At 49.7% G+C, this 23,663-nt stretch overlaps 1 protein-coding gene across 21 annotated transcripts in view; it reads left to right on the forward strand.

Annotated features, from left to right (window-relative positions):
* Ikzf1 (IKAROS family zinc finger 1) overlaps positions 1–23,663 on the forward strand; it is an 89,164-nt gene that overhangs the window by 44,648 nt on the left and 20,853 nt on the right. For 8 of the 21 annotated variants that reach the window (XM_063234343.1, XM_013145414.3, XM_013145415.3 and 5 more), the window contains exons 4-5: positions 11,762–11,821; positions 19,742–20,002. The exons of 6 other annotated variants lie outside the window; for them this stretch is intronic. In XM_063234343.1, the coding sequence (XP_063090413.1) occupies positions 11,762–11,821; positions 19,742–20,002 (321 nt within the window). The remainder of the gene's footprint in view (positions 1–11,761; positions 11,822–19,741; positions 20,003–23,663) is intronic. 7 more of the 21 variants (XM_063234349.1, XM_063234353.1, XM_063234348.1 and 4 more) reach the window with 2 other exon arrangements.

The following is a 23,663-nucleotide window of genomic DNA, read 5'->3' on the forward strand; positions in this document are numbered from 1 at the left end:
AGTGTGAAAATGCATATGCTCTTAAGGTTCCCATCATTTCTGTCCTTTCATTCCCTCGCATTTGCATGGGTTACTCATAACTGCAGATCTCCGGTGTGATCTGTCAACCGCCCGGGTGTCAACCTGTGAAAAGGGACTGCTGGGCTCTGGGTGACACTTCTCTGCAAGGGGAGCTGGTGGCCGTGGTTAGGTGACAGGTGGCGCTCCAGAAGGCCACGCCAAAGATGGAGTCAGCGGTGTGTGCCTACCCTTGACACACTCCCCAGCCTGAAGCCTGCTCTTTCTTAAATGCAAGCCGTGCTTTCTGGCAGCAGGGCATGGAGTTCAACACCGTGACTCCGATTGTTGGGCTCAATCCCTGTGTCCATCGCTGGAGAAACAGTGGTGACGAGCTTGGGGAGCATTGGTTGAGATCCCCATCAGATACTACCTCTTTCCCCTCATAGATTTTACAATGTGGGGAACATAGGTGTTTGTATTCCTGACAGCCTTGGGATATTACTGGGATGGACTTAATCTCTATGTCAACAGAGTTAAAACTTAAAAAAGCCATTTATCTTGGTGAGAAGTTCTGTCTTCATAACCTTGATAAACTCAGTTTTGCATGATTACACCTTAAGGTTGAAACATTTCATTTCACCATTTCCCAGAAGGGGCACTGAATTCACCCATTTCCTGTTTTTAATCTCAGAAAGTTCTGTGTTTCCTCCCTGTCTGCTTTCCCAGCAGCAGGTCCCTGGAAGCCACCAACATCAGGCTCTTTTGCCACTGCTTGAGAATCTGCCCCTGGGACCCCCTTGCAACCCTACCAGCAGTATCTTTGCAACAGAAACAGATCTGGAAGCAAAGCTCGCTGTCCAGTCAGCTTTGAAGCTACGCCGCAGGCCCTTCATGGCACCAGATGCTGTGGAGCCTCTGTGATAGTTGGGGCAGTGGTGGGTCTGGGATGCAGCTCCTGAGTCCAGGCCTTAGAGGGGAGACACTGTCAGGACTAAGGTTTCTAGGCCGCTGAAGCCCACTCCACTTGTTTTCCAGTGCATTTTCACCCTTTCGGATGAGGAATCTTCCCTGAATGGGGACATCTGTTGCCCCAAGGTTCTTTGAAGACTCTAGTTTTGTTTTTCTTTGGCGGGGGGAGTTGGCACTGGGAATTGAGCTCAGAGCCTTGCTCCTGCCAGACAAGGGCTCCCCAACCCTTTAAAGCCTAAAAATGTGACCACTTTTTCTTCTTAAATCAAGTTTAGCATGACAAATACTAAGGCTGGCATTACTGTGAGGTCACTGGAAGGTAACACTTTGCGTATCACCCATCATTTGCTTGCTGACTCTTTCTCTTTTAAAAAGTTTTCATTTATTCACTTACACATTTGTGGTGCTGGGGATGGAGCCTGGGAAATGCATGCCAGGCAAGCTCCCTGTCCCGGGGTGCACCCGGCCCTCCCACACGCACCCATCCCCCAGCAGTGCCCAGCTCTTGTCTCGAGCATGGCCAGGGTGCTGACCTCAGGTTTCCCGCATCGGCCTGTGTTCCAGGTGTGCGGCCTTCTGGGGGTTGGAAGGCATAGTTGGCTGTGTTAACCGGCAGCTTCTGAAGTGCCTGGAGCCTGCAGCCAGACCCTCAGGACCACGGCTATGCGGGTCCTTGTATCTCTCTGGCAGCGCTTTCTTTCTCTCTGCTTTCTAAATTGCAACCTCGAGTCTGCTGCGCATGAGAATCAGGAGGCACCTGATTTATTTACCCTGTGCCGGAGCAGAGCACTGAGACCTCAGGAACTGGCCCATGAGAAGTTCCTGCTCCTCCCAGGCCTTGTGCAGAGCTTGGTTTTGCTCTCCTTCTCGCCGAGGCCCTGGCCGCTTGCTGGCACCCACGGGAGTGGATGAGGCCAGCTGGCGGCTGCTGATGTCCTCCAGGCTTCTGTGTCAGACACAGCCAAGGCCTGAAGTCTTCCGCCTCTTTAGTTTGCAGTCAGATCCTCCCAGTCTGAACTTTGCTTGTGCTTCTGCCCAAGACCTGAAGCTCCGAACAGCAACCGAGCGTGAGCCACATTCCCTTTGGTAATGCGCAGACAGGCGGAGGAGATGGACTTGCAGTTTGTCAGGAATGTCGCTTTGCTTGGCCCTCGGCCCCCTCTTGCTGCGGCCTAGATTAAAATGTATTGTCAGGGCCATGGGTGACACTGTCTCTGCATTACAAGTAGTGTGTGCGTGCCCTTCGCATCTAGGCTTGGAGTTTTTTGAACTTGACTGTATGGAAATGAGTATTGCTCATAAGCCCAAACCCTTACAGCCTTTGGTCTTGATGGTAGAATCTCTTCCAAAGAGGCAGGAGACATAAAGGAAAGGTTTGGAGCCCGGGACTGCAGAGCGCAGGTGGAGATGCGGGGCCCACAGCCAGCACAAGACATGGGGAAAACAGCTGCTCTTGCCTATGAAGGATGGATCTCAGGGCCATGTTTGCAAGATTTTCAGGACATTGGCCTTTACAAAGGGACTAAGAACCCCTGTAATCCCAGCACTCTGAGAGCCTGAGGCAAGAGGATGCTGAGTTTAAGCCCAGCATGGGCAATTTAATGACATAAGGAGACCTCGTCTCAAGCTACAAAAACACGAAAGGCTAAAGATGGAGCTCCACACAGAGGCTTTGTACATTGTATTCTGCAAAAATGGACAAATGAATGAAAAATAAAGAGACTGAGGGAAAGGAAAAGAAAGGGAGACTAAAGACCATCGAGACTTGCCTTTCTTTCCTGCACTTCTGCTAACCTACTCGACCCTGCTGGTGGTGCTGAACTGTCTTGGCTTTCATGTCCTACCAGGCTGCCATGCCTGGACACTGTGGGCTCCTGCCTGCCTCTGTGTCCTTGGTTTCTGCAGCAGGATGCTGCACAGTGAGAGAGCACAGAAGACGAGGCCGCTGTCCCCATCCTCAACATAGGGCTGCTCAGATATCATGACGTGGACCCACTCACCAGTGTCCAGGGATGCAGGTGACAAAGTGACAGTGAAACCTAATGAGTGCATTAGATGGCAGGTGACACTGTCAGTGACATGCACAGGACATAGGTGAGGTTTGGCAAATGATGCAGGTGACAGGGAGGACATCCAGGTGACAGTGGGAACCATAACAGGCCCCAAGGGTTAGGGAAGCCAGGTGGGGCCCTGCCAGGACAGGCTGTTGAGCAAGGGCCTGGACTGAAACTGTTCAGTGTGTTGTGCTTATTGGAAGAACTCTCTTTCCTGTGCACCTCTGACCATCCCTGTGGTTTGTGGTGCTCAGGTATAAAGAAGTGTCGCAGCCCTCTTGTGTACTTCTCTGCAGGAACATTATGTCTCCTGGGACTTGGCCTGCTTTCTGCACAACAGATCTATTGTCCCCAAGGACACCTCTGTGTGCTGGGACCCCGCCCAGCCCAGGGCAGCACAGAGCAGGGATGCATAGAAGGTACACAGATGGCACTGCTTTGTGGGTTCTGTGGGTTCGCATCTAATTTGGGATTCAAACCCACGTGTACCTTTCATGCACGGGTCCAAGTGGGTCGAGCACACATGGAGCCAGGAGCAGTGAGTTCACCTAGATGGTGATCTTGGGGGTGTCGGGGATGAGAAAAGAGGGACCAGGGTCAAGGCAGAAGCCATCCACCTGCCACTGTTGTGGGTGACCCCTCTGTGCGTACTGGACCCTCCTTGCTGTCCACGGAGCGTGGCATGGGACAAGCGTCCTGTGTCCCAGCATCCTCACCACAGCCCTAGGGGCCCAGGGAAGACAGCAGGTGGCAGAACTGGGGTAAGGGTTCCAGATCCCATCCCAAGAGGTGCCGGAAGAATGGGACCCTCTTCTGAGTCCTAACACTTCTTTTCTGAGGACTGGAAACTCCAAGATGACCACATGTCACTACAGGAGTCCCCAGCGAGCATGCCCAGGCTGATGGGTGCTTGCTAAATGCACTGCAGCTTTTCCCATCCAAGCCGAGGACCTCAGTGGCGAGCACAGTTGGCCACAGTGTGACCATGGACATCAAGCACACCCTGATCAGGAAAGATGCTGGGTGTAGGGCACAGCGGTGCCCACTAGAGCACCTGCCTGGGCCTCGCACTGGGTCCCTGTTGCCAGCAACTCACTTCACAGGTGAACCCTGATCACCTCTCCATCCTGCAGAGAGAGGCCCGAGACACAAGGTTGCTTCTTCCCCTGCAAGAGATCTCATGCTCTGAGGTGGGCATCTAGAGAGTGACGTCCTCCATGGCTGGAAGAGCGCACCGGGGGCAAGGCCGTGTCCCCAAAGAGAGAACTCAGGTGTGCCCAGGGGTCCCCTCCCACCAGGCTGTGGCCTCCCTGGCCTTCAGGACAGAGGGGAGCAGAGGGGCGGAGCTTCTGCCCACCTCTCCCTCAGCTGCAGTCTCTCTGCATGGGATTCTCTGCAGAGGTGAAGGCACCCTTGCAAAAGCAGGGGAGGAAAGGCTGGGTCCCCAGACACCGTTCGTGCAAAGGCACACAGCTTGCAGTGGTGTGGTTTTGGGGGCGGCAGACGTCTCTCGGGAAGCAAGGAACAGGGACGAGAAGGCACTGACTCAGACCTGCATGGGTACGGGACTTTCGTGTACGGGGCCTCCTCGGGGCCCCATCCTGCTTGCACCGCACGCCTGTGAAAACACCAGATAAAGACTTTGTCTGAGAAACCTCCAGACTGCCCCCGAGGATCCTGGACCTGCAGTTCGGCCGGTTATCTCCGCCAACAGAAAATGCCACAAACGGCGGACGCGCGACCCTGTTCTCCTTTTCCCAGGCTCCCTGCTCCTTGTGTGATGTCCTCATGTGAAAGATGCTATCTCGAGCGCCTGAGCGCCCACACTTTCCACCCTCTCCATCCCTGTGGGTCTCTACCCTGAAACTGCAGGTGTGATTCTCTAGTAAGGGAACTGTCCTGTGGGTTAACCCTGGCTTTTTCCAAATGGGAGAAAGGGCCCAGAGAGGCCCACTGGAATTGCTGGGGCTCTCTGGGGTCCCAGGTGTAACCCACAAAGACAGATGTGCTGGCAGCTTGCAGGTGCCCACAGCTGGCTCCACCAGGTGTGTCGTGCTGCTAGTACCTCGAGTCAGATTTAGGAACAAGAAAGACTGCATGTGTGCGTGTGTACATGTGTGCATGCATGTGTGCATACCTGGGTGAGGTGTGTTTGTATTTGAGTGTCTGTGCATTAGTCCTTTGTGCGTCTATATGTGGTGATGGTGTGTAGCTGTGCGTGACTGCACATGGGTGTGTGTGTGTCTGTGTGTGCTTGCGTCTGTGTCTGCCTGTATCTGCATCTGCATGTGTCTGAGTGTATCTGTCAGTGTGTTTACACGTCTGTGTATGGGTCCATGTATATCTGTGTGTGTGCACACGTGCCCCGCCAAGCACCATTCCCACCCTACACTTCCTTTCTGTCACTTCTCCATCACTCCCCAAGTGTCGGTTGGCTCGGTCCTGGGCGGCTTCCTCTTTCCCTGCATTCCTATATTTCACTGTTCGCCTGCTTCCTCTTCTAAGGCTCTTACAATACAGCCGGGAGGATGTGGAAACCCAGTTACACTATGACACAGGCGCGGTGTCACAATCTCTCGGTGGCCCTGCCTCCCTGGACAGTGCATCTGGATGAGGCGGGAGCCTGGGGGAGGGGACGAATGGAGAAGTGGGCGCAGGAGGCCCTGGCCTCACCCTGCTGGGCACCACCCCTTGCTGCACTGTGACCCTGTGGGTGACCCCACACTGCCCATGGCAGGCAGGCTCAGTCCCCTCCTTGGGGTCCTGCTGTGTGTGGAGCCCGTGCCCAGCTCCACCTGTGCCAGTTGTGGTATAGTTCAGTCCCCCCTAGCCAAGCCCACTGGTGACCCCTGAGGCCCAGTCATGCCAAGGGACCTGGTGGCCTCTGGGTCAGGCCCAACCTGCTGTCCCCTGCATCCGGGCTTCTCATCACTGGAGGAATTTCTCTTCCTGCTTCACCCTTCAAATTGACCCAAAGCCGTACCGCATTCTCCAGGGAGAGTGCCTGAGTGCTCCCCTGGCCCTTGGGCTGCTGCGGTCACCACTGGGTGATCTCCTGAGTCTCTTTCCTCCCACTGGGATATGGGCTGGAGCTGTCTTCACCCAAGGCTGTGTCAAGGGTTAGAAAGGAGGCACTGCTGTGACAGCGCCTGTGGCCAGAAGCTCACGGGACTTCGCTGTCATCTCCTGCTCAGGGCTCCCGAGATTCCCAGCTGGGAAGCAGCAGGACTTGAAGTGGTCACTTTCCCAGTCAAGTGCTGTTGAGTCATAAAAGGGAAGGGAAGGGACTGCCTGTTTCGGAGAAGAGCAACTGCGGTGAAGGCCAGGACTTTCTGAGACACTGCAATCCTAAGCAGCAGCTGCTGCCTCCTAAGAAAAAGGTGACATTTGGAGAGTCTTTCGGGAAATGTGACACTTGCACAGGATCTATGTGAGGCTGCTGCACTGGGCCAGATGCAGTCACCCATCCTTGGACTCCAGCCCCAGCCCCTGGGCTTGCTTCCCTCTGAGAACGGCCGGCTTGGTCACAGGCACGCCCAGTGGCCTGTGCACTATGCTGCTCTGTGTCCGTGGGCTGTGGCCTGAGCAGGCAGCTGAAGAGTGGACACTGGAGAGGTGGCCAGGACAGGGACGAGGCTGCGTGGCTACCTCTCATGTCCTTGTAACCAGGGGCTGCCTACACCCCAAAATCACTCAGGCCAATGAACACACAACTCCCTTTGCTGAAGGCGCACTGTGGCCGTGGTTCCTTGACCCGGGCAGCTTCCCCATGCCTCCCGCCATGCTGAGTCATCCTGTGCTTGGAATTCGGACAGGGACCCGTTGGGTCCCACCCTCTGCGTGTCCCAAGGAAGATTACTTTATCTCAGGCCTCCCAGAGGCCGCTCCTGGGCTTCTGGAATCTGGGGCTGACACAGGCCAGGTCGGGGACAGAAGGGAATGGCCGTGGGTGTGGTGGCACTCTGAGGAGCCAGATCCTGTCTGTGGGGCTGCTTCAGGGACCAGGGGCAGATGGGGCTCCTCAGTCGGCACTTTCTGTGCCTGTGTGTCAGGAGGCTAAGGCAGGAGTGATGCAGATCTTTCCTTCTGATTTTTAAAAGTTTTTGGTGCACTTAATTTCTTGTACACCTTTTTTATTAGTGTATATGTACAATACACAGTGATTGCATTCATTGTGGAAAATTGGAGTATGTACAGAATGTATCTCAGTCCTTTTTACTTCTCTTTCCTTTTCCTTCCCTCCCTTTTCTCTCCATCTCTAGATTCCCCTTCCCATTGCAGAAGGTCTAGCTCCATTTCCTATCAGCTGACTTTTATTCCTTAATTTACATATAATTTGGGTTTCTCATAGAAGAAAAGCCATGTAACACTTAACCATGTGTGTCTCAGTTCTTTCACTTAGCATTATGGTCTCAGGGCATACCCATGCTCCTATAAAGGACTCACATGTATCCTTCTTTATGGCTGAGTAATACTCCATGGTACAGACTGCCCACACTGGATTGATGAGCTGGCAGCACAAGCCTGATCCCCATCTCAGGGAGGCAGCTGAGAGTGTGGCAGTCTCATCTTCAGCTCTGAGGCTGGCAGCCCAGCACCACCTGTTGCCCCTGAGACAGCCACACCTGACCCCTGGACTTGACACCATGGCCCCTCCCTTGGTGTGTGGCACAGCCTTTGTCATCACTGCCCCTTGACCAGTTTTTGTTGTCTTTCTACTGTCTGCTGCCTGAATGTGTTTCTCTTCTGTGATTCTAAAGTTTGAATGAAGTTCTCTTGCTGGTCTTTGCTTTGTGGTTCCAAGGACTGAAACCAGGGCCTTCTTGTGGATCGTATCTCCATCCCTCATCATTTTAAATTTTGAAGCAGGGTCTCACTAAGTTGCTAAGTTGCCCAGGCTGGGCTGGCATTTACTAGATGAGGCTGGAACCACCACACCCAGCTTCTTTCACAGCAATTATTATTGTTTACTTTTCTCCTTTTCACATAGTTCTCCTTAAATTATAGGACTTGGAAACGTCACTGGGGTGCTTCTGTACCCTTGACATATCAGAATAAGCAGATACTACATTTATGTTCTTTGATGAAATGAAGACAGTTCCCCACTCAGAGGCTCCCTCAAGCCTGCTGTGGGCTGCCAAGTGCACGCGAAGCCACAGCTCCATGCAGGTCAGGGTGGGGCTCGCTGACCTGAGGGGGTGGGGAGCAGGACCTCGGGACCAGGCAGGCTGCAGTGCACTCAGAAGGAGGACACCAAGGCTCACCTCACACGCAGAGCCACTGCCTCGAAGCTGCTTTCTCCTTACTTTTACTCTCTGGGAGAAAGTCTGTTTATGTTGCCTGTCCTAAACTGTAGGTTTATTAACAGGAGCCGTGTGTGTGTGTGTGTGTGTGTGTGTGTGTGTGTGTGTGCGCGCGCGCGTGTGTGTGTGTCTATGCACACATGCACTGGGGATGGAGCCCAGGGCCTTGCACACACCAGGCAGGTGAGCCTCCTCTGGCTGCAGTATTTCTTGCCCGGCCCCAGCAGGAGCTCACTGTGTCACTTTACTAAGATGGAAGTGAAGCAGCCAGTGGCCCGCCTGCTCCTCTGGGGTGGAGTATGTCCCTGCAGAGGGTAGGTGGAGGAGCCCCAGGATGGGGATGGGGATGGGGATGGTGAGATGGTCAGGTCGGGTGGCAGGTTGGAAGGAGCCCTGGTGTTTCCCGAGGACCTATCCTCTGAGCAGCTGGAGAGTACACGCCCTGCATTTGGCAAAGATTAGTTGGGTGGAGCCGATGCCCCAGGCCCTGGAGTCTTCATGGATTCCAAGATAAGGTGTCCTCTGTCCTTGTCTTGCTCCTAAGCAGACAGCGAGGGTGCTATTCCCTGCTGCAGAGCCGCACCGGGGAGCCCTGTCCTGGGTTTGCGTTCAGCTGGCCATGACACGTGGCAGCATTCCCACTGGGGAAATGAGGAGGCTGAAGCTGGGAGTCATGGACGTATCACACCCACAGGGCAAGCGGGGCCCCACGAGAGCAGCAGCCTCTGCCTGTCACCTATTGACCTATGCTGTCCAGGTGCAGGAGCTTCCAGCATGTGGGTGACACAGGCCAGGGGACCCAGGGAATGCCCCCCACCATAGGCCCAGTCCACAAGCTGATGTGCCATGCACCACTGAGCCCTCAGTGCTACCTCGGTCTAAAAGCGTCCTGATTCCTAGGAACTGCAGCAGTGGAGGCCATGAGGAATGGAGACTTTCTGCCGTGTGCTCTGCACACTATCACTTAGCAGAGTGGCTTTCTCAGAGCATCCACTATCACTTCTGTCATCCCAAAGAAGAAAGAATGAGTAGCCTGTAACATGTGTCCAGTCCTTTCTGGACATCATCCCGGAGAGCCGGAGGGAAGTGAGGAACCCTGGCTGGCTATCTGCGCCTGGGGCGAGCTGGGGACGATACTGCCATCCAGCCCTGAATGTGATCCTGCAGAGACTGATGGACTGGACACAAGACAGTAGTCACTGGGTCCTGTTTCTGGAGCGGTGCTGGAGCAGGGCATGTCCTGGGGCTGGGAGACAGGAGCGGGGCCAAGGGGGACACTGTTGTCCAGGACCCAGACAGCACTCAGGCCAGGAGATACATTCCAATTAAGGCAGAGGCTTGGCTACAAAATAATCATGTGTCCAGCCAGTTAGTGTGTGTGAGTGTGTGTGTGCACACACACACACTTACATGTGTGCAACATGGCAAATCCCAAAATTCCTCTGGAGCCCTCGCTGGGCAGCGGTGAAGTCCCCAGGCTGAGGACAGGAAGGGCTTTGTGCACTCCCGGTACGTGTGCTGCTGCCGGTGCACAGCTGGCACAGAAGCCCCAGCTTCCCTGTAAATGAGCGTGTTGCGCACACTTGTGTTCTTGAACTCAGAGGTGGTGCAGGTATGGATGGTACCTGAACAAGAGTGGTGTCTACTGCCCAGAGAGACACCTGAATAGCTGCTGCTGTTATTCTTATTTCTTTAGCTCTATAAATTTTAAAGCAACAAATGCTTAGGACAAAGCTCAGCAGGCTAATTTGAATGATACTGGGCAAAGAACTGGTCCTCGTCAACACTGCTTCCTCCTGTTTGTCAAATGCTAATGGCCACCCTGGGGAGCATTCTGGCAATTCCGGTACTGGTGGGCTCAGGCTTGGCTGACTCCACCCAGAACAAGTCTACAGTTTCTTTCTTTTGTTTTTTTTTTCTTTTTCACCATTTTCTAATGGTGAAACAAGTTGTAAACTGTGCTAATCTCTTTGTTCCTTCATCCCTCAGTTTACAGTAAACTTTCTCACTGTTACATTCCGATGTATGCATAGAGTAGGTGCCGAGAGCTGTGGCTACAGAACTGAAGGGGTGAGTTAGGAAGGTGGCTTTCTAGTCATCCCCCAGCTTTCCCATCCATACCCCAGCAGCTCGATCATGTCACTGAACCAGTTTTACACTGTTTTGCCTGTTGTTATGCCCCATCTTAGCAAGATAATACTCTTTAATAAAATGCATTTGCCTTTTCTCCCATTCTCTCAGATGCCAGATCCTCCATGACACAGCATAGCAGAGCTGAAAAGCATATGTACAAGTTTAGGGCTCAATAAAGATGGCAGGAACAGCAAAGGTTATACAGTTGGCGTTGCATTCTCCGCTGGTTTGGGACCATAACATGCGTCTCTCTCTCTGAGCAAACCAGCTCCGTCTCACAGGATAGGAGACACTGGCATTACCCATGACACTAGGATCATCAGGGAAGTAATAAGTAGATGAAATGTAAGGGAATTTTAAGAAATAGTTAGGCCAATACCTCCAAGAAGCAGGTTCAAAAGCAGGTAATTCTGAACTATGTTTGCCCATTATCCCAGTATTCTGTTAAGTTTTCATGGGGGAACAAGAGAGGACCTGTGGTCAGATAAATTTGGAGGACACTGGTTTCAGCAAAGTTTGATGAATGAGTAACATCACTTTAGAGTCTTTTCAAATTAGGTGGTTCATCCAGTAAGTTTAATATGGCAGCTATTTTGTGCACATGGCTGATGTCATTGGGATGTGACTCTTAAGAGGGAAAAGCATGTATGTGTGGGTATACACATGAGTGTACATGCAGTATTTACCAAGTCTTAAGAAGTAGGGACACACTGGGCGACTCTGTCCTGTGAAGCATTAAGAAGATCAGGGATGGTAATATATCTTAATCAAGCAGCTACCAGGGGTTACCCAGACACTGGTGGCCATTGGCGGGGGCAGGGAGGCAGAGGACAAAACAACAATTCTTCCCCACCCACTGTGTCAAGCGAAAGTTTTGTTTAAACTTTCTATGAACACACTCCCCACAAAGAACATCTGTGAAGCAATCTGCCCCTGAAACACACACACTGCTTCCGAGCAGGTCTGTGCCCTCTCATGAGATGCTATAACCACTGGGCAGGCACTGCTGGAAGCGTCCTTCCAGTTCTAGAACGCCTGGCATTGTTGCCTCTAAGATGCAACACTCAAGACAGGGTGATCCTAACCATTCTGCCAATACCAGAAGTCAGCACACTTGGGGACTGAAGTCCTGTTTAGAATTACTTTTCTGTGGCCTGCACAAAGGCCCAGAGTAACAGATCCGTAGGGAACCAGAGGTTTTGAGCAATAACATGTTTTTCTAAAATGATGCTGTCTTTAAAGGTGTTACTGTATCTTTACTGGTATTACAACCCAGCTTTCTTTTTGCCTTCTTTATTGCAGTTACATATGGGGCTGATGGCTTTAGGGATTTTCATGCACTAATTCCCAAAGCTTTCTCTCGTAAGTATATGTTTTGCTTCTGGAAAACAGAAGCATCTTTGTTTCATACTCCATTCCCATCGTATGAATACTGTGATTGCATGTTCTCTCATCGTCTCCTTCCACTACACTTGGGGAAAATGAGATACATTAAATGTTGACCATTCTGCTCATGAACCACCAGAGACTTCATCTGTACAGTACAGCACAAAAGTAAGACATACATAGTTGGGTGCTGTGCATGGTTGAAGCATGTGGCAGGGTAGCTGGCAGAGGAGGGAGAAGAGCATGAGTGGAACTTTACCGCACAGTTGAGCAGCTTTGTCACTGATGTTCTTTCTCCTCGTCTCCTTCCCACTGAGAATAGTGAGGAAATGGTCACACTTTCTGCGACCATCAGAAGAACCCAACAGGTTTTGAAGTTTTACATTCCTTATGGAACAGGAGAAAGACACGGTCTCCTACTTCTGCTCTGGAGCATTAATCTCAGGACTGAGAACTGAGACATGCACACAGGGTTCCGGGACAGTTGGGGTCAGCAGGGCTTCCCTGGCTGGGTGCTCACCCTGTCACCATGCCACACGAAGGAGAAAATTTTAGGGACCTTGTCTAGTCAGAGCTATTAAACCGAACATAGTTGTTCATTTCACTTTTCTTTCCTAGATATTGAGAGCTAATAAATGATAAATAAATTCAGGTGATGCCCTTGAAGGGATATTTTAAAGGGTGTTGAGGATGCTTTTTTAAAAGTGGACAGAGAACCAAGGAGTAAAGCCCTGCAAACTGGCTCTTCCCTTAGGATCTCAGTGTTAGAGCCTGAATTAGTAAAAAATCTCTAGTATTATGATGCAATGCCAGAAAACAGGCTGTGCTTGTTAATTTTGGTTTTTTTCAGTAGGTTTGTTTTGTGGTGCTGGGAACCAGACCTAGGCCCTTGCACATGGCAGGCCAGTGCTATGCAACAGAGCTAGACCCCTGCCTAGTTTCTTAGGACAGTGACACAAACACAGGCTCAAATGCAGGGGGTGAGTAGCAGTTAAAGATAGATTTCTGACTGCCTGGTTATCAAGAAGCTATTTGGTGTATAAGGAAGTTACCATCATCAATCCACAATCTAGACTATTTTTCTAGGGTACGAAATATCAGGGAAATTTTTCTCCTATAATCTCCTCCTAATACTCTTTTGATTCAACTCAAAAACAGCAGTTTGGTTTCTGTTTCTATGATGCATGTACATGTGTGTGTATACCTGTTTGTGTGTGTAAAATTGTGTGCATATGTGAGCAAATAAAACATAAGGAGGTAGGACATGGGACAAATTAATTTTGAGGAGAACCATCACTTTGTCGAAATGTTTTCCAGTGTTTTAAGAGCAACACGGTACATTTAAGGACATATTTTCATAAATCTGAGGAAGTTTAGGCCTGACCTGTTCAGCAGACCTTTTGGTGAAAACTTCAGATGCACAAACTGCTGTATTGAAGTAGATATAGAGAGCTTTTAGATGAGACATGATTTACATTTTGATATATTTTTTGTCTATGAATTTATGCACGTGCGTTAATAAGGCATCTCTTTCTCCCCCTCTTTCCCTTAACATCCTCAAATTATAAATATCTTCCCACAAGTGGCTGGTTGATCTTGATGTCCCAACCCAACAGCAACCAAACTGTTCTGGGCCAACATTGCCCCCTGCTGGTCATAATGAAGAACTGTCCCCTAAGCCCCTGGACACCCTTTTTCTTCCTTCTTGAAATTAACTTCTGTAACCTCCTCTACCATTTTTTTTGGGGGGGGGGGGTACTGGGGATTGAACTCGCGACCCCAGGCTTGTCAGGCAGGCACTTAGGTCACTGAGCTAAATTCCCAGTCCTTCCTCTACCATCTTTACTCTGGTTTGTGTCTTCAGATATCTAAGGAAAATGTATCTATGGTTACAACTCATTCTTTTATATATACTTGTCTTCTTGGATGGCTTTAGCTGGTCTCTTCTCTGACTTATTCCATTTAAAGGCTAAAAACAAATAAGAGTATTTTAAGTACTGTTTATTAACAGAATAGGAACCTTACCATTTAAATATATTAAGTTACAATAAGCGGTTCTGTTAAAATGCTTAAACATTTCATAAATATTTTAGAGGCAGTATAAAAGTATACATATAGATACAGATATCTATATAGATATATATCCTTTTTATCTCAAATTTTCATTGAATTAACATAGTAAATTTAAGATATACCTTAAATATTTTTAACCCATTTTGTTTTATTTATTACTCATTAGTGTTGTAAGGGTATTTCTGGCTCCCATTTTTTATTTAAAATATTAAACATTTTGAGCTTCTATGGCTCAAATTCATACTGCAGTGATGATTTCAGAATTTGTTTCAATGGTAAAAATGCGACCTGAGTACCAAAAAAATTGCTTTTCCAGTCAATATGAGGCCAGGTTCTATAAAGGAAATAAAGAAGAAGCTAAGCCATCTGAAAGTGATACTTGCCAGTGTCCATTATACCTATGCATTAGAAACGTTCAATTATTCACAAGTGTGGATGGCGCTTGGCAGTGAATCCAAGCCTCTTGGCTCCTGCTGGCCTCTGAGTCCTTGGATTCACCAGAGTCTCCCAATGTAAATGTGCCTGAATGTTCCAGTCCATGCCCCATTCAGGTGGGGGTCTCTTGCGACTCTGGGTTACTGATCACATACATGACCTCTAACATACACAACAATAAGATTGATTTTAAGTAAGATCAAATTTTAAGTGGCATCTGGGAAAGAATGTAGTTTTTTTGGTTGTTGTTTTTTTTTTTGTTTTGTTTTGTTTTTGTTTTTGTTTTTTTGTCTTTTTCCTTTTTATCGGTACCGGGGATCGAACTCACGACTGCCTGCTTTCAAGGCAGGCACTTATGCCGCTGAGCTAAACCCCCAGCCCCAAGAATGCAGTTTTTGACTTGGGCCTTAAAAATGTCCACTCTTCATATAAACTGCATGGCTGAATAATAAGGTTGGGCCCCTACACATTATCTGTTAGTCAGTGGGGGAGCTCGGAGCAGGCTGGAGTTCGGCCAGGAGGAGGAAATGAAGGTTGAAGTCCCCATTTCACATTCTATATCTCATCAGTTCAGTCCAGCACCTGCCTGTGCTCCTTGGTGCTCTAAGTACTCAGGTAGGAGGATATTAGAAAATATTTATAGGCATCATCTCCATATTCAGGAAAGTGCTTGCAACATCACTGCTAAGCACTTCTAGGTGGAGGAGATACCAGCTGGATGGGCAGCCTCTGGGTGAACAGAAATCTTTCCATCTCATCTCCATAGCTAGCACCCAGTTGCGATGGTCCACAGTGATAGAAGGACCCTTGCCCCCTACGCTGGGAGCCCACAGCTGCTGAGTCTGGTGCGCCCCTGCGACAGTGTGATTAATGCCACTTGCTTCTCACCAAGTCCTTGGACTGTAGTCATCTGTTCCCCCTTAGACACCACAGAGGACAAGCCACAGGACAGCCCACAACTTGTCCCTATCATGTTGGAATATATCCAGCTCTTAACCCTTGGTAGCTGATCTGGAAGTCCACATAAAAGCACGTACCAGCATCTGTGGATGCAGAGCCTTCTGTCCTGGCCTCATGGTCTGGTCCTTTGGCCTTGGCACAATCATCTAGGGATACTGTCTGTCCTTCTTTTCTTAGAAACCTAGAACTCAGCACTTTCTACCTTCCTTGAACTTTACCTCTTCCGTGGTGAAAATCCCCCCAGTTGCCCTTACAGATCTGGACAGCAGACTTTTCTCACCAGTGCAGCTCTGCAGCATGTGATAATGGCACGCATCTTGGGAAACTGGCTGCACATAGTGCATGCCTCAGTCGTGTCTGCTGGCCCTGTCCCACCCTTCCCTGTCTTCCTTCTCCAGGTCCACCTCCCTGTAGAACCCACCTCTCTATTTCCCATCATCTCTCTTTAAGTTATTTACATTTTGGATCTCTCTCCTATCCAAACTCTGTGATAGTTAAGCTTGTGGGTCATATGGCTCACGTATGGCCTCATAGTTTATCCACTCTGCCACAGGTGATTCAAGTGTGTCCGGCTTTCTGGCAGAGCTGTACTCCACTGTGTGTAAACGCCACATTTTCGTTATGGGTTTATCTATGCTAGACACAGAAGTGGCTTCCAGGATTTAGCTGTTGTGACTGGAGGTAGCAGAATGAGGGTATGCACGGATTGCTGTACACGATGTGTTTTAACTCTTCCAGGAAGATACCCAGGTCAAGCGGATTCCTAAATATGCCCTTCTTCCACTTCTCCCCATGGGCTTGTCTACCCTAAATTGTGTCTGGGTGTCCACATTTTCTCTGGCTTTCGCTGTGCTCAGCAACCCCATCACACAGGATAACAAAGTCCTGGCTTCCATTATCCCTTGTCAAATTAATGTGCCACATCCCCTGGCATGAGAGCACCTGTGATGCTGGCAGCAGCACCCACATCACACTTTCCCCACATGGCCTGGCTTCTCTCCTCACATGCACCTGACCCCCTCACAGAAGCGGCACGTGGCAGCAGAACTTCTTGTGCCAGAGCCAGGTTCCTGCGCCTGCTCCCTGCCACCCAGCTCTTCTCCAAGAAGAGCACACACAGGCATAGGAGATGTGCCACAGAGTATTCCAAGGTGTCACAGGGCTGCTGACAGCTCCTCTGCAGAAGTGCTGTGGCCGTCGTGTGTGCCAGCATGTCCTCAGGATGGCCAGGTAGCCCTGTCCGAGGCTGCAGATGATCCAAGTAGGTAAGGTCCTAGCTAGGAGGTCACTCCAGCTCTGTCCTGTGCAGCATCCTCCTCCTGGCCTGGGAGGCCAGGCTTTCCTGCCTTTGGCACTTCTGCCTCTCAGCCCTCGTGGTAGAAGGTCACCCACTCCAGTTCACTGCACCAGGCACTAGAATAGCCCAGCATCACTCTCAAAAGCCACGAGGTGGATAACTAAAATCACCCCTGGTTGGGGGGGGGAACCACAGATCCTTGTAGCTTTACTGTGTTTCGGGAGGAGGTGTAATTCAGTCCCTTATCTACTGCTCTAAGATCTGGAGACTTGGTGTTTATAAAGGATTAAGTGCTAGCAGTGCCAGGCCAAGACCAGGGCCCATTGCTCTGTTCCCCCAGGGAGGGCGCCAGGCGTGTCCTCGCAGATCTCTGCCATCATGAGCCAGGAGGCAGAGAGACCGTGACACAGGCCATTTTCCCTTCCAAGAGCATCCTCTAAAAGACCTCCCGTGTGGCTCCACCCCTCGCTGGGCTCCCTGCTTCCTAACAGCTCAGCTTCTGCCACATGGGGACACTCATCCAACTACAGCAAGACCGATGCAACCCTTGTGAGCGATGAGGAACAGGTGAATTCATCTTCACTCAATAAGACACACAGAACAGTTTTGAGGGTCCTGCTTTTCCAGGAATCAGTAGTTATGGAACTCAGTGGGCCAAATGGCAGCCTGGCTGCATCCTTCACTGACCTTGTCAGTAGAATGTGGTCCTTTGTCCCTGGTGGCTGAGAGGTGCTATCAGGAAACTGCTCAAATGCAAAGTGCCCTGAACTGCTGATCTTCTGACCTGGTATCTGCTGTGGCAGTTGTGTCCCATGTTCTAGTCAATTCTTTTCATTTCCCATAACACTTTTCTCCAAAAAGCTAGTGGAAAACAGTTAGTGGTTACTCCTCTCATCACTGATACAAAATTCCTAACGTGCACAACTTAAGGGAAGAGAGGTTTATTTTAGCTCACAGCTTGAGGTTCAGGGTCAGCTCTCCTCACATGCACCTGACCCCCTTGCAGTTCAGGGTCAGCTGGGTGGCATCACAGAGGAGAAACAGTGCATGGGGCAGTAGCTGAAAGCTGAGTGATCAAGGGAGGAGGAGGGAGTTAGATCAGGCTATGACACAGTGACTTCCCTCCTCTGACCAGGCTCCACCTCCCTACATCCTAGTCAGCTTTAAATTCAATGGACTCATCTACTGACGAGTATCACATCCCATCATCCAATCACCTCCCCAAAGCCCCACCTACCCATAGTGCTCCAGGCTTTTGGTACTGGAGTTGTGGCCTGCGTCATCTCCACCTGACACCTGCAGTGTACCCACAGCAGGTGTTCAATCTCTGCACCCTTGCTCCTTCAGCTCTCAGACAGGGAATGAATGGTACCTCCCTCGTAGCACGCTTTGTGGGACCTGGCATAGCAGAGCTCAGTTACAGCACTGTGAGCCCGGTTCACAGTGAACACCGTTACCCTTCCTGGGGCAGGCAGAGCCCGCTTCATGGGATGGCATCTTCTACCCATCATGGCCATCCTGAGAAGACGTCATCTGTCAACCCCAGTCTTCATGGCTGCCCTGGCTGACAGCAGCCATCCCCCTGCTGACATGTAAAGAAATCCAGGCATGGTGATTCACCCAAGATCTCAGGGCTTCCACACAGTGGAGCTGAGATTGTGGCCAGGGCCTGGTCTCTTAATCTCCAAGCAGGGGGATTCAGGGGATAACACACACCTGGAGGGCAAGAGACCAGGCAGATGATTCACAACAGCTTTCTCAGTCTCGAGTGTACCTGGGGGTTGGCTGCCAAAGCACAAAGCTCTAAGCCTACCCCAGTGGCTAAGGATGGGACCCCAATGGGACCCAGGAATCCGCATGTGACCTGTTCTCAGGTGACACTGAGGCTGGTACTCTGAGGACCAGACTTTGAGAACTATGGATCAAAAATGATGTAGTCTTCACACACATCCATAATCTCAGAATTTAGGAAGCTGAGGCAGGAGGATCATTACAGGTGGAGGCCAGCCCGACTACATATACATACACAACCTGTATAGAGGAGTGAGACAGAGAGGGAAGAGAGTGTATGTAGTTGTAGCTGTCACCTACCACACTGATTATTTTACTTGGTGAAATGTCCCTCCTACTCATAGGATTCTGTGGAAACAATGGTTGGAATGAGGGCTTTCATTGCAGCGACAGTTTCTTAGGGTCCCCACAAGCTGGGTTCATGTCATCATCTCAGAAAAACACGAAAGAAGCGCTTCATACTTTCTCTGAAAAGAAAAATATGTGGTGAGATAATTACCGAGTGTGACTTAAACAATGAAGAGACAGCGGTGGTTCTCATCTTCATTAACCTGAGCAGTTCACCACCCCACATGCATCTTTCTCTCTGAAAAACTTGTCCATCATGCACATTCATAAACAATGCCAGCAAGCCCTTTAGCATGCGGGAGAAACAGAATAGAGAGCAGGATCAGCCAGTGTCACTATCAGAGGGAAAAGCAGCTAGCTGCATGTCTGGGATCAAAGAAACAGATTTTTCAAGAACCTGAAAGGGATCACGGTCAGAAGTCCAAGGAGAGCAGGAGTTTTGGTCCAGATGTGTTAATACGTCTGTGAAACTAGGCAGGGAGTGATCTGTCTTAAGACCTTGCTGACTTCATACCTTCGTGTCGGGTTCACTCGGGGAGTTCACAGCCAGGGGAGAGGACTGTGTGACTGGACACTCTCCTGAGTGCCCAGGGGCACAGCAGGGGAGAGGGTCAGGATTTGGCCATGCCTCTGACATTGACCCCACCAGGCCACAGACCTGGTGACTATCTCCTGCTTGAAGGGCCGGCCTGATGCTAAAGTGGGATTCGTGAATAACTTGGCCATGCAGCTCCAGATGCTGCTTCCAATGTGGACCTGGAGGGCACTGCAGGTGCTCCGAGTGTCCCTGCGCCCTGGATGACACCATTCCCTGGCAGCCTCCTGCAGCCAGACATGGAAACTGGGGCCACTGTCCCCCAAGTCCAGCTAAGAGTCTTGTGCACTGTTCCCAGCATGGTCCATGTGATCGTCTTTTTGCTGCTATTACTGTGTTGTTTTTATCTCCTGTTTTTGCAATGACACTGAGAGGCCTCCTGTGTTGTTTCTTTCAGCCAGTAATGTTAAAGTAGAGACTCAGAGTGATGAAGAGAATGGGCGTGGCTGTGAAGTGAATGGGGAAGAATGTGCGGAGGATTTACGAATGCTTGATGCCTCAGGAGAGAAAATGAATGGCTCTCACAGGGACCAAGGCAGCGCTGCTTTGTCGGGACTTGGAGGCATTCGACTTCCTAACGGGAAACTCAAGTGTGATATCTGTGGGATTATCTGCATCGGGCCCAATGTGCTCATGGTTCACAAGAGAAGCCACACTGGTAAGGTCTGCCTTAGTTTCTCCTTTAGCTGCCGAGGAGGTCCCACGGGTGTGGAAGGTGCCAAAGCCATATCTTAAGTGACACCTTCTCAGAGGTTTTCAAATTCAGCATATGCAAACAGTGGCACAAAGGGTTCTGAGACATCACAATATTACCCTGGAACCGTATTTAAGGGTCGCCTCAACATGGATCTCTCTGACCCTATAAATGAGAAGGGAAAGGTTAATGGTGTCTGTGCACAGTCTCCCGACCACCTAATATTATACATACTGAGCAGTCTCTGCTGCTCTTGAGGGTGCACACATTACGTGACCCCCTGTAATGAAGCATGGCAAAAGATGTGCAGGCCCCAAAACCGGCCACTGAGATGCTGCAAGTCAAACTCATGTTTTCATTGCATTCAAAGAAACAGGGCTTGAGATTTAGCAACATTAGCAAGCAGTGCACAGACAGCAAAGTGTCATCAAGCACAAGTTCAGATCAGTTCTCAGTTGAAGACTTTGGTCACACAGCTAGATGGCCACTTGTTACCATCTCAAATTGGCAAAGGTCCCTATCATGTAGAGCGGTTGCCTAAGGTTTTGAGGGTAGGAAAGAAGGCGAGGTCCAGTGTCCAGAGATGAAGAAAAATGGACCAAATCCTTTCCCAGAGTTGTCCTCAGGCCCATGAGCTGCCTTGTCCCCAGGGTGAGAGTCCTTTGAGCTTCTGTTCGCTTCTAAGCCCTGCACCTTGTGTCTGCCATACTGAACACTGACACAATGGTCACCCAAGTGTCCAACAAAACTGTCCTTCTACCACTCAGAGCACCACAGAGACTGAGAAGGAAAAGATTAACGACATTTGCTTTTCCTTGAGCTGTATGAGGGCTTTTCCACTGCACAGAAGCACTGCTTTCTTTCCATAAGAAGCCTCCGTAAAGGTGGGCTAATCTTGACACATGCATTGGACTCCCATAGTCACAGAAGGCTCCATGTGAAACTCAGACACTCTTTGTCATCACTACTCTTTGTCATCACCACCAGCTCCAGCTGTCATGAAGTAGCATCTGCCATGCAGCTTCCAGGAGGAAAATCTGACAAACCACAAATGAGAGTGACTTTGAGGTGATACCAAATGTTACAAGGTAGTCAGGAAACAGAGGAAGCTCATAGCTTTCAGTGTTCTTACATGGGATCAAATAAATATGTACTTAACAGAAAACTAAGCAGGAATTCAGAAACTGCATGGAGAAAAAAAGTTAAGTTTCCAGGAAACGTAGGTCTCTGAGATTGTAATTTTATATGTAAATTAGGGCAGTTTTTAAAGGACATATATTTTTGATATATATACATATGGAGAAAACCATAAATCCATTCAGTAGACACTACTCTTCAATAAAAGTGTATCTTCTGAGTTGGGCATGGTAGCCACTTAGCAAGATACTGTATCAAAATAAAAAATAAAATAGGGGTGCCGGTATAATCCAGTGCTAAGGCCTTGGGTTCAATGCCCAGTACTCTAAAACAACAACAAAAAAGTTTAGGTTCTAAAATGAAACCAACTTGGCTTTTCCAAGCAGGCACCATATTCTTCAGATTACCCAGTGAAATAGACCTCTCGCATCCAGCCCTAAAAAAATGTGTATGACAGTTATCCTGCCATCCCTTCCAGTGAGTGGACCCTAACCTGAAGGTCATGAAGGCCACCCCAATGACACTGAGTATACACTCTGAGGTAACAATCATTTCCCTGCTGAGGAATCAACTTCAAATGGATTCCCAACCTGCAAATTCATACCATACCCATCTGGACAATGAAAATTCTCTCAAATGTTTGATAAATGAATCAAATTCTGGCATATAAAATTGTCAAGATATAATGACTGCCTGCCTGGAAAAAAAGATTAATTACCTTTAATGAATAAACCTGCCAAGTACAGATATACAGAATGTCACCTGCTGTTCACCCTCCCTTCTGCCCACAAATAGTGGCTATCACACACACCCCAATCACTGAGATCATCAAGTAAGTTCCAGAAAGTGGGATGTGCCCCAGCTTTAGAGTCCTCACTTAGCCCTTTATGTATAAACACAATAGACTACTAGTTCGACAAACTCAGAGATTTGCATTTGTGTGAACCCCGGCAATCACATGTAGAAGTAGAGACCTCCTCTGGCCACACTAGGAGTTATCATGCCAGGAAGCATCTAGTGTTCCTAGGATCTGGCTGGCTGATGTCAAAAAGGCCTTTCTCTTCCCTATTTCCAGAGAAGTCAGAGAGTCTGCCTCCTCCAGGCTGAAAGCAGGCAGAGATTCAGGCCTGGAGAGAAGCTGGAGAGCAGGATTTCTAATCAGTCCCTGGGTGCCAGGCAGGACTTCTGGCACCAAGCAGGAGTCCAGGTCCTCATGGCTCTCCACAGGCAAGCTGGGACTCCACCACAGCCACCATTCAGCCAGTGGCCTGCTGGAATCCCCAGTGACTGTGGGGACTTCAGGCCATCTCTCCAGAGATGACAGGATGCACTGCTGTTAAATGGTTCACTGGTGCTGGCTTCGCTTCCTGTTGGCCTCCCATTTCCTGTTAGGGACTCAAGTGTGACTCTGAGTGGGAGGACAGAGCAGGAAATACAGAGGGGAAACCAGCATGCACACATATGGCATCACCATTCTAGTAAGAGGACAGAAGAGATGGCGCTTGTGGGGTCTCTGTTCACACCACAAGGACAGAAAATATCACCATGTCTGTAGTGCCAGTCAGGCTGCTTTGAGGTACAAAGGCCCCAGGTACAGTCCCTTCAAATCAGCCCCCCAAAATCTTGAGACAGCATTCCAGCAAGGACTTGTTCTCTTGCCTGATTAAGTTGCTAGGAAGGGCTCAGCCCTTCTTACCATGGTCCCTGCCATGGAGACCACAGAGTCACTGAGATGAAACCTCGGTTTGGAATCTGGGATGTCCACATTCTCATCCCTGTGAAACGGAAGTACATTTGAGCTTGGAGCAACATTATCCAGCTCAGCTATGGGACGTGCAAGAAGAAGATAATGGATGGCATAGCCAGCCTGCCTGTGGGTAGCACGCTGTACTGTCACTTCCAGGAGCACTGGCTTCAGGATTCCCATTTGGTTTCAAATTCAAGGCAATCAGAATCAAACAGATCCCCCACAAAGCTTGTCACAGGGAGTACAGTGTCCCGCACAGCAAGACCCATGAGGAGCATCCCTAAATTAGAAGACAGATATCACTGTCAGAACAGAGGATGACAAGCCCAGAGACCTTAAAACCACTGCAGTCTCCCTCCTGCCCATCAGACCTGGCAGTGACACGTAGCTTCCACCTGCCATCAGTAGACAGTGGTCACACCACAAACATGCTTGTGTCCCCAGCAGTGTCCTGCTGCTCTTCTTATGGGCGTTTCGGGAACATGGATTTTCCCAATGGTGTCCCATCCACATGACAGCTGTGGAGGAAGGTGTGTTCCTCTGTCCCCTGCTTGTACCTCTTTGCACAGTGTCCCTAGATTTCTTCTTTGGTCCAGATGGAGTTAAACACACATACTTATAAACCTGTGTGAGGCTCAGAAGTGTTTGTAGTAGATAATTAGCTCGTCCTTTTTCCAGAAGTACCTCAGGGTCACTGGGATTCCAGCTGATTTAACTTCTCCATCCAGTGTCAGTCTTGTA

This window comes from Cavia porcellus, unplaced genomic scaffold (assembly GCF_034190915.1).
Source record: "Cavia porcellus strain 051 isolate PalLab524CR breed Dunkin Hartley unplaced genomic scaffold, mCavPor4.1 scaffold_23, whole genome shotgun sequence".
In the NCBI taxonomy this organism is placed as follows: Eukaryota; Metazoa; Chordata; class Mammalia; order Rodentia; family Caviidae; genus Cavia; species Cavia porcellus.